Genomic DNA, 14,926 nt, shown 5'->3' on the forward strand with positions numbered 1-14,926 from the left:
CAGAGGCTGGCATCAATTTAATGGGGAATTGGGAATAAAGTGGTAGAGGAGAATGTGAAGGGAGCAAAGGGCTGATAGCTCAACATAACAACTTGCATAAATATCAACTTCCTTTTCTCTCATTAGCTTCTTCTTAACTCTCTACAATCTGGCTTCCAATCATCATTCAATCAAAACTGCTCTTCAAAGTCACTAATAATTTCTTAACTGCAAAATCTAATGGCCTTTTCTTGACCCTAATCCTTCTTAAACTCTATGCACTTTTAGACCCTGTAGATCACCCCCTCCACCTTGATAATTTGCTTCTCTCTAAATTTTGGGGACACGATCTTTCCTGGCTCTCCTCCTCCCTGTTTGACAGCTTCTTCTCTGTCTCCTTGCTGGATCTTCCAGCAGGTCATACCCACTAACAATGAGTGGCCACTAGGGTGCTCTTCTTTTCTCCCTCTATGCAGTTTCTATACTTGGTGATCTTATCACTCTGGTGAAGTCAATAATCATTTCTATGCTGATGATTCTCAAATCTACTTATTCAGCCCCAACCTTTCTGCCCATTAGACATCCTGAAATAGATTTCCCAAAGACATCTTGAACTCAACATGTCTAAAACTGAATTCATTATTTTCCCCTCAAAATCCTCCCCCTCTTCCAAATTTCTCTGTTATATTAAGGGCACTGCTATACTCTCAGTCACCCAGGCTCACAATCTAGGAGTCATCCTCAACTCCTTAATCTCTCTCATCCATCATTTCCAATCTGTTGCCAAGGCCTGTTAATTTTATTTTTGTAACCTCTTACACATGTCCCATTGCCTTGTCTGACACAGCTACTACTTTGGTGTAGGCCATCATCATCTCATGCCTAGACCGCTGCTGGTGGGTCTGCCTGCCACAAGTCTTTCCCTACTCCAATTTATCCTCCACTCAACTGTCAAGGTGATTTTCCTAAAGCACAGGTCTGAACATGTCACCCCCACTATTCATTAAATTCTAGTGGCTCCCTATTGCCTCCAGGATCAAATAAAAATCCTTTTCAGCATTAAACCTATAACCTGCCTCTCCCCTCCCCCAGTTCCCTTTTCTAGTCTTCTTACATCCTGCTCACATATTCTTTGATCCAGTAACACTGACTTCCTTGCTGTTCCTAGAACAAGACATTCCATCTCTCAACTCTAGGCCCCCATGCCTGGAATGTTCTGCCTTCTAATCTCTCACTCCTGGCTTCCCTGGTTTCCTTCAAGTCCCATAAAAAAAAAAATCACACTTTCTACAGGAAACCTTTTATGATTCCCTCATAATTCTGGTGCTTTGCTTCTTGATTATCTCTGATTTTTGTAATAGGAAAGAACTGGTTAGAGAAGCAGTGTAGCATGGTAGATAGAAAGCTAGTCATGCAGTCAGGGAAATCTCTTCCACATGCTGACTGTGAGATGCTGGACAATGACCTGACCTCAAAGTACCCTGGGTAACTCTCTAAGTGGTATCATCAGTACAGGCACAGAACTGCATTAGCAGAGGAAGTCTGCCACACAATGGAGAGCACACCACCAATTAAATCACAGGTTGGCAAAAAGCAAAACAACAACAAAAAACTCTACACAACAACAAAACAAAACAAAAACCTGGAAAGAAAATGCCTACTAATTGGGGGATGGCTAAACAAAATATGGTATAAGAATGTAAAGGAACATTACTAAGCCATAAGAAATGGAGATTATAAAGAGTTTTGAGAAACATGGGGAAATTTCTATGAACTGATGCAGAATATGGTAAGCAGAACCAGGAAAACATGACTATAATAACATAAATGAATAAGCAAAAAAAAACCCAAAACAATTGAGTGGTGGGTAATGATAATGAACAAGTTTGACTCTACAGAAGACTTGAGCAAATTCACCTTTCTCCCTTCTTCACATAAGTGGGGGATTTTGAATATGGGATATTACATATACTGTCAGATAAAGTTGATGTGTGGGTTAGTTTTGCTGAACTTTTTTGCTTTAACTTTTTGATATTAGGGATGACTCAATGGATAAGGAAGGGAGAATATATTTGGAAATGAAGCCAACAGCCCAGAGCCTGCTGAGGGTGGCAGAGAGCATGGAACCTGTAGCTCTCTTTAGGCTCAAGGCTTGCTGGCTTGCTTGCTTATCTACTTGTCCCTAGGAGAAACAGAGTTAAGAGACTGGAGGGGGCCCTGGCACTCTTTCGGCCCTTCTGACTGCTGTGGGAGAGACTGACTGATAGGTGAGCCCCTCCCAGGGAATCAAGGCCTGCCTGACTGCTTTTGTGTCCCCTGGAAGGGATTAAGAATCTTGAGGTTCTGTCTAGCTAAGGGAACTGCTGAGCCTAGCTCTGGATAAGCCCCAGGCTCAAGAAATGAGATACCACTCTCACCACAGGTTGGACATTGGCTTTTAACCTGAAATCAGCCTCTAGCCCTCATGGTCTTCATGAACTTGATTAGTCAAAGGAAGCAAAGGCTAGTAAGGGAAGGGCCCTCCCTAAGGTGATAGGGCAGCCCTATAGGTTGGAGGTGGGGAAAAGGAAAGAGTCTGGCTGGGAAAAAAGAAACAAGATCTAGAGTTTCTGCCTGGTCCTAGGCCTTGGCCCTCTCACCCTAGGACAGTTGATAGAATGAGAGTCTGGACCCTGAGCTACCCTTTCTTTGGGCTCAGGGTTATTCATGACTGTCTCTCTGGATTCTTGGCTCCTGGTCCTCTGCACTTCTCTTCTTTGGCTTACTTTGGCCCACTTACCTTGGCCAGAGCCAAGTGCCCCAGAGGCACTGTATAAGGAAGAATTATGTCCCTCCCCAATCCCCCATTCCTTATGCCTCTCTCCTAATTTGAGTCTCTCCACCCACAAGGAAAAGGGATCAATCCCAATGAGTCTTAGTGTAGGTTTCATCTCAAGATTGTTATGAAGAAAAAATGAGATAGATAATATTTATAGAATACTTTACAAACCTTAAAGTACTATATAAATTTTAGCGACTTCTAAATTAACTATCAGAAAAAGGAAGATGATCACTAAAATAAGGTTTGAAAGGCGTTATGGTGCAATTTATAGAGGACTGGCCTTAGAGTCAGGAAGTCCTAGTTCCAAATCCTGCCTTTGACACATACTGGCTGTGTGGCCCTGGGCAAGTATCTTAACTTCTCAGTGACCCAGGCAACCTTCTAACTAAGTTGTAGAACAGGTACTACCTGCATAGGTAGGGAATTTCCTTGCCAGAAGTTCTCAATACTAATGAAATCACAAGGCTACTCCAAAAAAAAGATTTTAAAAATTAGCAAACAATATTGCAACATGGTAGACTGGAAGCAGAGCTGGATTGTCAGGGGACCTAACATTTGAGTCCCAGCTTTGTGGCCATGGGCATTTCATTAAGTCTGTGTCCTCATCTTAATAAAGAGATAATAATACTTGCACTATTTTTCTTACAGAGGTGTGAGAGAAGTGCTTATAAACCTTACAGTAGCATGTACATGTAAGTTATTCTTCTTCCCTAAGACGGTTCACAGTCAAGACAATTTCAGATTAGAAAAGGACTGAGAATCAGTTGCTAGAGTCCAGTTTAAAAGATCTAATGTCTGCCAATCTCTTCCCTAAAAAGCAGCAAGTGTTGTGGCTTGAATGAAGGGAACTACCTTGATGTGACCTGCTCTTCACTGAAGCTCTGCCTGCAGTGTGATGAAAAATAGTTATCCTTGGATATAATAGTAATATACCCTTGGGGGAAAGGAAATAGTACAAAGCTGAGTGACTCATGGCAAAGCCTGGATATGTGGACTATGTCCTACTTACCTGGCTGGGTCCTACATATGTCAACTCAAATTTGTTCTTGTAAATACTTCTTCGGAGGCAGCAGTCAAACTGTTCCACCCCACCACACAATGTACCCTGTGAGAAAAAAATGGCAGCTACTAAAAAGTGTTGAAGCAGAATTATTAACGAGGGAGAAGCATCTGGAGACACAGAAAATATATGGAAGAAGCTGGCAGTAAGCACTCCAAAAGCAAAAGATGGCAGAAGGAGGGCATCACAAAGTGGTGAAGCTCCAGACCTTTATACACATCTCTTTGCATCCTCCTAGTGACCTTTAAACAGAGAAGATTTAATTTCTTCTCCCTACTTCTTGTCCCAGTCTGGTAGAAAGGGGCCAAAACAAGGTAGAGCTGCTGGTGGAGTCACACAAACATCCTTAGGGAAAGAGGGTTTTCCCATAAAAGGGAAAAGGGGGTCCTGGGTAAACATACTGCACAAAGTCGTGAACCATCCCGCTTCCAGGCTAAGGCAGTGACTGTGTATAGGTTGGCAATCTCTTTGGGCTTTGCCTCTTCCCAGATGCTTCTTCGAGGGCTCCAGTTCAGCACCCGAAGCCTAGGAATTTAAGGACACAGAGCATATGGTTTGTAGAAGGTATGGGGGCTTAAGCAGAGGGGTGTAGAGGAAGAAAAAAGAGTAGGGGTGTGGTACTGATGGGAAAAATGTTTTCCCTTCATTGGTGAGGAAAAAGATCAATAAGAGAGAATGGGGAGAGAAATCTAGTGGGAGAGAGAGCAAAGACTTTAAGGTGACTTGGGAAGGAGACAAAAGGGTGATGGTTAGCGGAGCTGTGGAGAGGAAGATAAGGCTAAGAAGAGCGGTGGTGAGGTGAGCTCTTAAAGACAGGGAAATGGGCAAAAGCTGGAGAATAGGAAGATGGAAGAAGTCATCTAGAAAAGAGATACAAAGGGATGAAAAAAGACAGAAATATAGAAAAGACAAAAATAGGAAGTTTGAGGCCAAGGAGATTAAAGAGAAAAGAATGAGAAGAGACTACAAGGAAGCCTAGAGGAAGATGGGACAAGATTGGTATGGCTTCCAATGTTTCGGCTGACTGTTCAACCATTTTCCTGTCCCACCTGTCATAACTTCCCAATACAACAGCTTGGCCTCCGGGACTGGCTGCAGCTGTGGTGAACTCACGCTCCTGAGGGTCACGGCTATAATCAAAAGTTTGCAATATGTGGCCTTCTTTTCCATAAGCAACAATTCTTCGGTCACAGCCAGCAGCCACAATGCTATTAGATGCCCAAGCCAAGGCATAGGGTGGACATGGATGACTGACCAATTTCCCCTAGATCAGGAATGGAAGAAGTCTGGCAAGCAGCCACATTGACCTTGTTTTCATTAAAAAAAAAAATCCCTTCTTTTCACTACTTCCTTCACACTTACTTTGACCATGTTCTCACTACAGAAATTATTCTTTTAACACAACAGAGATCTTACTTATATATACTAAATCTCCTTTAGAAAGAAAACACGCACACAGACCAGTGTCCAAGAGGCAATTACCCCCAATATACACAATAACTAGTATGAGGTAGGCCTCGTCTTATAAACTGATATCAAATTAGTTTGTAAATCCTACCAGTGAGACCACACACACTGATCAATATGCAATGACCAGACCCACAACCACACAATCCACTTTCCTCAGAGTCCTCATTTCATTCTAGCCTCAAGCATTCTTAAGGCACCATTCCCCAAAACCCCTCAACTTCTAGTATCCTTATGCCTATTTCTCCCAGGAATTCTTAGTCTTAGGATCTCCATCCCTCTCTCTCCTAAGATTCTAGCCTTCTTCACTTCCACATTCACACATCTAAGTCTTCTGATCTTCTTCCTATGAAGTTCCAAGCCATTCCTCACCTTTACTCTCTAAACACTTTGATTTCTGAGGATCCCTTACTATACATACCTGTGATTCCCCGGAGCCCTCATCATCAAAGAAATATCGGACAATAGTACCATCAGCATGACCAGAAAGAATTCCTTTCCCAGAGCCGCTGGAAAGTCAAGAGAAAAAGCAGATACTGGGAAAATAAAGTAATAACAATTGACATTTATAGAGCATTTTAAAGATTTATAAAGCACTCTATCCATATCCACTATCTCATTTGAACTTAACAACAACCTCATAAGAGAGGTATAACATCAATTTTTATCCCCATTTACAAAGGAGAAAACAGTCTTGGGGATTACAGCTCATAAATGTCAGAGCTGGGATTCAAACCCAAGTCTTACCTGACTCTAGGTCCAAAGTATTTTGCCCCCACGACACTGCCTCTCCTAAGGCACTCATGATGGGATCATCAATCAAGTGCCCTTTTACTCTCAAGCCCTATCACTACCTGGGGCTCCCTCTATCCCTCATACACAGCCCCTCAAAAGCCATCCATCCACTCACTCCCAACATCTTTATGTCCCTCTCACCCCCAGCAGCACTCTCCCTTACTTACTTTGATGTTAATGACACGACATAAGAATCTGTTCCATAAATGGTAGATGATTTATTGGTTTTAGTATTTGCTAAACGGACCTGAAAGAGAGAAGGAAACCAGATGAGCTCTTTCTTCACCTTGACCCCCCAAAAAAAGGCAGCAAAAAGAGACTAGACTCTGCACATGCTCAAGACTTAAGAGGGAAAGCGAAGACTAACATAGCCTAACTCCTATTCCCCTCCAGCAAAATTAAACTTATGTGTTAGGAATAAGAAAGCTTTTCTCAGTTCCACTGTCATTTGGTGTGAATAAGGTCAATCACCTTACCTTTATAAAATAAATACTAATACTATATCAAGATCTTATCCTAAGGGAGCGGAGAAGAGACCCTGTTGACAACTTCTTCTGTGTTTCTGTTACCTTCCCTTCAGCTAGTCCAAAAACAATGATGTACTCTGCAGGCCACTGTAAACAAGTAACAGCACTCTACAAGGAAGAAAAAGAAAAAAAAAGTTGTGTGGAATTGGCACTGCTTTTAACTATCAGAACCAATAAATATAGAAGCACTATCCTAGTCTTTTGCACAGAAAGACACAACTGAGCTCAGAAAGAGAAAGCATATAAGGATGAGTAGAGAGACTACTACCTCTTTGGCAATGGAAAGAGCACCAGACGTCAGACTAAGGAGCTCTTAGAGAGTCAGATATCCTTATAAAAATCTATATTTCTAATGAAATCATCCTGAGGGAGTATAATACTTTACCGTCTGGATGAATTTGTTGCAAATCACTTTCTTGTCACCCCTGCTCCAAAAAGGAAAAAAAAAGGTATCAAAAGCAGAATCAATTTGTTAAAATTAAATCTTAAGGGAAGTATCAAGAGAAGCCTTAGATAAGGAGTAGCAAGGGAAAATACCACTGAGATTCCACGGGAGAATTAGATGGAAGGGCTGTGGCTTTGTGAACAATACCAAGCCTCAGTGACACCTTCCATACCTCAGTTAGTAAGTAGAGATATAGTGCTGCTGCTTTGTTCATGTGACACTGACTCTCCTAGGAATGGGACTGGGAAAGCACAATGACAGAAGCACTAACATCCTGGTAAAGCATGGTAAATACCTCTGTATTTTGGATAGGTGTTAATAGCTCATCCTTAGACCCTTCTCCCTAGTATAATTTCCCTTTCACTTCTCATATCCTCCCAGCCACCCACTTTCACTACCTGTAGCCTTACCAATCTTCGCCAATCTTGTATACATAGATGATATTGTCAGTCTGTCCTATGGCAATCTTAGTGGAGTCAGGAGAGAAAGCCATGCCCTTCACCACATAGCTCTTCCTACCATACTAAAGGAAAGACAAAGGAATACAAGTATATTAGGAGAAAGAATAAAAAAAAGGTTTATTTGATTGTATTGAAATTAAGGGCAATATAGGGGGAAAGGGAAGTGGATGGAATAAGAGAGTGATGTGCCATTTCTTGCTACTCAAGACTAGAGAAAGTGCTAAAAAGTTTCCACTGTCCTCAGGTCCCCTGGTAGAGGACAAGGCAGAAGTATTCTCTCTCTTCACCTTCATGTCAGCTGGTTTGGTGGAGAATTTATCTCTCCGTTCCCCATGCTCATCATACAGCAACACCACCCGGTCCACTGTACAGACAGCAAATTTGGCGTTGTTCTGGGACCAAGCCATGCAGGTTACCTTTGCAGCCCCATCCTGTTGGGGGGAGAAGTAAATTTTAAAAATTAAAAGGAAAATTTTACTTTAGCTTTGAGAAGCAATAGCGTTCAAATATATAGACAAAAACATAAGAAAATAAGAAACATGAGCATGTAACATGGACCAAATGGTCTTGTATTTATTTTCTGTGTCTTTGTGACCATACATCCCCTCAGTAGGATATAAGGTATGTGAAAGCAGGGACTATCTCACTTCTTAATTTGTATTCCCAGCATCTGGCATAGTACCCAGCTCACAGAAGGCATTTACTAAGTGCTTATTGACTTTTTTGTGCTTTCCTTACAGGGCCTTCCCATTTTCACACTACAGTCTGTGTTCAAGTTATCGTTGTAAGGAATCTTATGTCCACATATTGCTGCTCCCCACCTATTTAAAACTAGGTGTATGATTTCACTGGTCTAGGAAACCCTCTCTGTTCATGCTATTCAACATGTTATCATGTGAAGAGTTGCCCGGGAAACTTAGATGTTAAGTGGCAAGGTCAGTATCTGTCAGAGGTGGAATGTGAACACAGAACTTCTTGACTCAGAAACATGCTGCCCTCCATTTACTAAGCCAAATTCCTTTCCTTATCTCACTGCTTTTATCTTAACTGCTTTGCATTTGGCTTTATTATGTTGTCACAGGACAACAACTGTGTACTGTTCTTAGTAGCTCTTGAGAGGGTCACTGGAACTCTGGATAGACTGCTGGACTTAGAATCAGGAAGACTTGGATACTTTATTAGTTGTATTACCTTGGACAAATCACTTACCCTCTGAGCCTCAGGCAAAGAACTCTCTAAGGTGGTAACTTATAGATAGGTTGCTAATTGCTCCAGTACGGAAAATTCCCACACCAATCTTATCACACGTCATTGACATTTTAGGGAACCAACATAATATCTTACATATACTAAATGCTTAATAAGTATCTGTTGAATTAAACTGAGAATCCTGTAAATTATCTTTTACCAAATTATCTGCTTTGCCCTGTACCCAAAATTGGACAGGAAAAAGAGGAGTGCATTTGGGAAACCACATAATGCTTTCAGTAATTCCAAGCTGTTTGTTTTTGCAAAAGTCTATTTTTTTAAACTTCAACATTTCTCCTGATGATGCTATATGACTGTAAATCATGAAACACTACCACAGGGTAATAGGCTGAGTAGGAGTATAAGTTAAGTTATAGCTTATTATCAGAGATGACTTGTATGCCACTGAAATCTTACTCTGAGGCCCCAAAGGGGTATGAAAATGATCCTGGGTTCTCAAAAGCTATGCAAAAGGGGTGCAAGCTATGTCAGACTCTAACAAGCTAGAAAGTTGCCAAGCATAAGCCTGGTGATAAGGATGAACTGATATAACAAAGATGAGCTTGATGAATTCAAGTTACTTAGCCCAGCCCAGAGAGTCTTCTTTCAGTACCCTTGGATACTGAAGAATTGTCAAATATTATTGCTGACTCCTCATCAACAGTATCTGAAAGATTATGAAAAACAGGAGAGATACCATAAGATTGGAAAAGAGCAAATGTTGTCCTGATTCTCAGAAAGATGAGAGAACAAGTTATTTCCTACCTCCACCCTCTTGACTGAGGACCTCATACTTCACTGAAAAAAGTGAGAAGCTCCCTTTTCTTTTTTTCATCTCACACCACTCAGATATCTCCCCCCACTATCTCTTCCTTCCTTGCCCCCCATCTCACACGAAGAGATGACCCTTTTCTTGCCCAGGCAAACCCCTCTACATGCTTCCTTGATCCCATTCCCTCCCATCTTCTATGGCAGATTGCCCAACTATTGCTCCAATTCCTATATCCTTCATTCTGTCCCTATCTACTGTCTCTTTCTCTATTGCCTATATGGCTATATCTCCTCTGTCTTTCAAAAAAAACCCAATCCCTTGACCATACCATCCCTACTAGCTATTATCCTATCTCTCTCCTTCCATTTCTATCTAAAGTTCTTGAGAAAGCTGTCTACACTTGGAGTCTTCACTTTCCCTCCTGCTACTTGCTTCTAAAATCTGCAGTCTGGCTTCCATTCTCTTTATTCAGCTGAAACTTCCCTCCAAAGTTACCAATGATCTCTTAATGGCCAAATCTAATAACCTTTTCTTAATCCTCACCCTTCCTGACTTGACTGCGATCTTTGACACTGTCCATTACCCTCTTCTGGATACTCCCTCCTCTCCAGATTTTGTAACACTGCTTTCTCCTGGCTCTTCTTTCCACCTGCCTGACTGCTCCTTCTAAGTCTTCTAAGCTGGACCTTCCTCCAGGTCACATTCACTATTGAGGATTTCCCCCAAGGCTTTATCCTGGTCCCTCATTCCTTCTCCCTCTATACTATCTCATTAAATGATCTTATCAGCTCCCATAGGCTCAATTAGGCAAATATAATATATTCAGCCCAAATCCTTCTCCTGAGCTCTATAGCCTTACATCAGTGTTTTGCCTTCTGTACTCAGCAATATATCACATAAGCATCTCCAGAACAGAATTCTATCTTTCCTTCAAAACCTCTTCCCAACTTTACTATACTGTAAATGGCATCTTACTTTCCCAGTCACCCAGGTTCACAAATTTGGTGTCATCCTCAACTCTGGAGTATCCAATCTGCTGTCAAGTCTTGTCATTCTTACCTTCAAAATATCTCCGCACACACCTCCTTCCTTCCATTCATAGCCACCATCCTAGTTCAGGCCCTCGTTACCTCTCCCCTGGACTATTGCAATAGCCTTTCCATTGATCTCCCTACCTCACGTCTCTCCCCACTTCAATCCATCCTCCACATAGCTTGCAAATTGATTTTCTTAAAGTGCAGATCTGACCATGTCACTGCTCCTATTCAATCAACTCTGGTGGCTCCCTTTTGCCTCAGGATCAAATATAAAATCTTCAGTTTGTTACTTTTTATTCCTCACACACAACACTCTGATTCCCAGCTCTATGACTTTTCATTGGTTGTCTCTCATGCTTGGAACACTCTCCCTTTCCTACCTCTATCTTCTGACTTCATAGGCTTCCTTCAAGATTCATCCCATCCTAAATCCCATTTTCTGTAGAAGGCCTTGCTCAGCACATTTCTCCTCCCCATTTCCCTACCCCGCCCCTTTCCCTCCCAAGTACATTTCCTCTAAGATTATATTCCATCTAATCTGTTTATGCCTTGTATTACATAGTTACATACGCTTTTTATATGCTGTTTCCCTCCATGAGAATGTTAGGTCCTTGAGGACAGGAATCATGTTCTCATAGTTCTTTGTATTCCCAACACTTAGCACAGTGCCTGACAGGTAATAAGCCCCTAATACAGGCTTTTTAACTAACTGAATGACTGAATAGTCTGCAAATATAGCCTATGAGCTTGATTTTGATTCCTGGGAAAATGTACAATGGATCATTAAAGAGACAGTGAACAGCTAGACAGGAAGCAGTGAATACAAAGAGCCAGAAGCAAAGCTTCATCAAGAAAAGGGCTCACATTAGAATATGAGCCCTTATTTCCTTTTCTGACAAGATTACTCAACTAGTTAAATGAAGGGAATGCAGTGGATATAGTTTACCTAGATTGTGTGAACACTTTTGGTCATATATCTCATGCTATTTTTGTAAAAAAGATGGAAAGAAATGACATACAATCAGATGGATTTAGAACCAGTTAAATAGCTGGACTCAAACCAAAGGTAATGGTTCAAAGTCAATGTGACAAGAAGTCTCCAGCAGAGTATCCCAGGGATCTGTGCTTGGTCCTGTTTTGTTTAATATTTTTTATCAAAGCCCAAAAGTAAAGGCATAGATAGCAGAGGTGTAAGATTTGCAGATGACACAAAGCTGAGAGGGATATCTCTCAGCAACTATCTTGAGTGACAGAGTCAGGCTCTAAAAGATCTTAACAGGTTAGAACACTGGGTTGAATTTAGTAAAATGAAATTCTGAGACATTTTTGGGGGCAGAGTCAAGATGGTGGAACAGAGGAAGCATTCAGCTAATGTCTCCCAACATTCCCCTCCAACAACTTTAAAATAACATTCCAAATCAAATTCTGGAATGGTAGCACCAATAAAAGATCAGGGTAAGACATTACTTCAGTCCAAGATAATTTAGGAGGTTGGAAGGAGAGATCTGTGATATGGGAATGAGGGCTGACCTGGAGCCCACATCAATGCCAATGGTGGGACTGGATGGTGGTAACAGAAGCAGCAGCACCTTTGGGAGTTCTCAAGTTTACCTCAATCAAGAGATGGTAAAGAGATTTGGTAACTGTCAGAAAGAGATTACAGGTGATCTCTGTCTAGGACTGAACACAGGACCAGATGCTATTTAGCAGTTCCACTGCCTATACCCACTACTGGGTTACAGTCTGAGAGCAAAGAGTTGCATTTTCGGTCAAAAGGGAGCTAGGGCCCTAAGGAGCAGTATACCTTGTAATCCCAAGGGATTAGGGGCCTTGCCTGGATCAGGACAAGAGTGCAGACTAGGAGAGCACTGTCCACACCTTTCCCCAGATCACACCATCTTACAAGCATTGAAAATTTCCAAGTCCTCAGAACTATTTCTGAAAACAGCAGCACAAAAAAGCCTGAAGCTAGGGAGAGTGACCCTCCTCCTCACTCCACACCAGGAACAGAGCCCAACTTTAACATAAAGTTCAAAGTAAAAAATAGGTTGGAAAAATAAGAAAATAACAAAGAGAGAGAGACAGAGACAGAGAGAGACAGAGAGAGAGAGAGAGAGAGAGAGAGAGAAAGAGAAAGAGAGAGAATCTGACCATAAAAGCTATTATGATAAGAGGAAATATCAAGATGCAAACTCAGAAGATGACAATGATGTTAGTATAAGCAAAGCCTTAAAGAAAAATGTAAATTGGACACAAGCCCAAAAGAATTCTTGGAAGAACAAAAAAATTATTTTCCAAATCAAATAAGACTGGTCAAGGAAAACTGAGGTAAAGAAATGAGAGTAATGGAAGAAAATTATGAAAAAAAATTAAAAGCTTGTTAAAAGAGCCACAACAAATACTGAAGAAAATAACGCCTTAAAAAACAGAGGTACGAAAATTCACTGATGAAAATAACTCCTTAAAAAGCAAAATTGGAAAACTGGGAAAAGAGGTACAAAATCTCACTGAAGAAAATAATTCCTTAAAACTTGGAGTTGTGCAAATGAAAGCTAATAATTCCATTAGACATCAAGAAATAATAAAACAAAATCAAAAGAATGAAAAAAATAGAGGAAAATATGAAAAATCTCTTCAGAATAACAAATGACCTGGACAACAGATTGAAGAGAAATAATTTAAGAACTATTGTACCTGAAAGTCATGATCAAAGAATGAACCTAGACATCCTATTTCAAGGAATTATCAAGGAAAATAGCCCCAATATCCTAGAACCAAAGTGTAAAACAGAAATTGAAAAAATCCACTGATTGAGATTTCCAAATGAAAACTCCCAAGAATATTATAGGCAAATTCAAGAGCTCCCAGGTCAAAAATAAAACACTTTAAACAGCCAGAAAGATGAAATTCAACAGGGATAAATATAAAAGTGTTGCACTTGGGTACAAAAAATCAACTTCACAAACACAAACTGACACAGGCATGATGAGATGGCAATTGTTCTGAAAAAGATTAAGGGATTTTAATGGACTGCAAAATGAATATGTTCTACAATGTGATATGATAGCAAAAAAGCTAATTCAATATTGAGCTGCATGACGAGAAGCATAATATCCAGGAATAAGAAAGTAATAGTCCCTAGGTACTCTGCCCTCATCAGTCCTTATTTGGAATACTGTGTTCATTTTTAGGCATCATAATTTAAAAAGAGCATTGACAAGCTAGAGTGAAGAAAGGAACGTAACCAGGATGTGAAGGACCTTGAGTCCATGACACCTGACAATTAGTTAAAGGAACTGCTCCCAACTGCTTTGGGAAGAGAAGGGGAATATGATATCTTCAAATATCTGAAAGTCTGTCACGTGGAAAAGGCATTAGACTTTTTCCACTTGATCCTAGAAGGCAGATTCAGGAGGGATAGGTGGAAGTTGCAAAAAGACCAATTTAAGTTTGATGTGAGCAAAACCTTGCTAATTATGAGAATCATCCCAAAATAGGCTGAGTGGCCTTCAGGGAATCCTTGGAGGTCTTCACATGGAGGCTGCATCACCATATGTCAAGTATCCAGTGGAGATTCCTTAGGTATATGAGTTGGACTAGAGTGTTGCTGAGGTCCCTTTCAACTTTCAAATTCTATGATTCTAAGGACTAGTCTAGCTAAATTCAGATAGTCACAGCAATTCTCAATGACAGCCTACTAAGTTATAGAGGGACTGTGATCTGTCTTGGTTGTGGGAATACCCTCACCAGAGAAATTACAAATCTCTCAAGTAGCATAAAAGACATCACAAAGGAATGTATAATTGGAAAAAGTAGGCTAGTTATGCAGCAAGAGTAAAGGATAAGAAAGAAACAATTTAAGTACTTCACTAAATATCAGAAGAAAGCCTCAGGAATTTGGGGCAGATCCTCTATGGAAAGATGCAAAGATGATGATGATGACAGCTAGTACAGTACCTACTATGTGCCAGGCATTGTGCAAAGCACTTTACGAACGTTATCTCCTACGATCCTGGCAGCAACCTTGGGAGATAGGTGCTATCACAATTCCCATTTTATAGTTGAGGAAATTGTGGCAAACTGAAGTAAGGTGACTTGCCCAGGTTCACACAGCTAGTGAAGTCATATCTGAAAGGAGTCTTCTTGACTCCAGACCCAGCAACCTATTGTTCCACCTAGCTGCCTAGACAATAACAACAATTAACATTTATATCATGCCAGGCATGGTGCTAAATGCTTCACAGTTATTATCTCATTTGATCCACACAACAACCCTGTAAGGTAGTTGCTGTTATTATCCCCATTTTACAGAGG

General features: G+C 40.8%; 1 protein-coding gene across 2 annotated transcripts in view; it reads right to left on the reverse strand.

Annotated features, from left to right (window-relative positions):
* Positions 1 to 14,926, reverse strand: part of IFT172 (intraflagellar transport 172) — a 44,928-nt gene that overhangs the window by 28,606 nt on the left and 1,396 nt on the right. For both annotated transcript variants that reach the window (XM_072634042.1, XM_072634041.1), the window contains exons 2-10: positions 7,843 to 7,986; positions 7,505 to 7,617; positions 7,035 to 7,074; positions 6,692 to 6,757; positions 6,290 to 6,369; positions 5,749 to 5,836; positions 4,910 to 5,124; positions 4,262 to 4,385; positions 3,810 to 3,905 (exon numbers count right to left, since the gene is read on the reverse strand). In XM_072634042.1, coding sequence (XP_072490143.1) covers positions 3,810 to 3,905; positions 4,262 to 4,385; positions 4,910 to 5,124; positions 5,749 to 5,836; positions 6,290 to 6,369; positions 6,692 to 6,757; positions 7,035 to 7,074; positions 7,505 to 7,617; positions 7,843 to 7,986 — 966 coding nt within the window. The remainder of the gene's footprint in view (positions 1 to 3,809; positions 3,906 to 4,261; positions 4,386 to 4,909; positions 5,125 to 5,748; positions 5,837 to 6,289; positions 6,370 to 6,691; positions 6,758 to 7,034; positions 7,075 to 7,504; positions 7,618 to 7,842; positions 7,987 to 14,926) is intronic.

This window comes from Notamacropus eugenii, chromosome 1 (assembly GCF_028372415.1).
Source record: "Notamacropus eugenii isolate mMacEug1 chromosome 1, mMacEug1.pri_v2, whole genome shotgun sequence".
NCBI lineage: Eukaryota > Metazoa > Chordata > Mammalia > Diprotodontia > Macropodidae > Notamacropus > Notamacropus eugenii.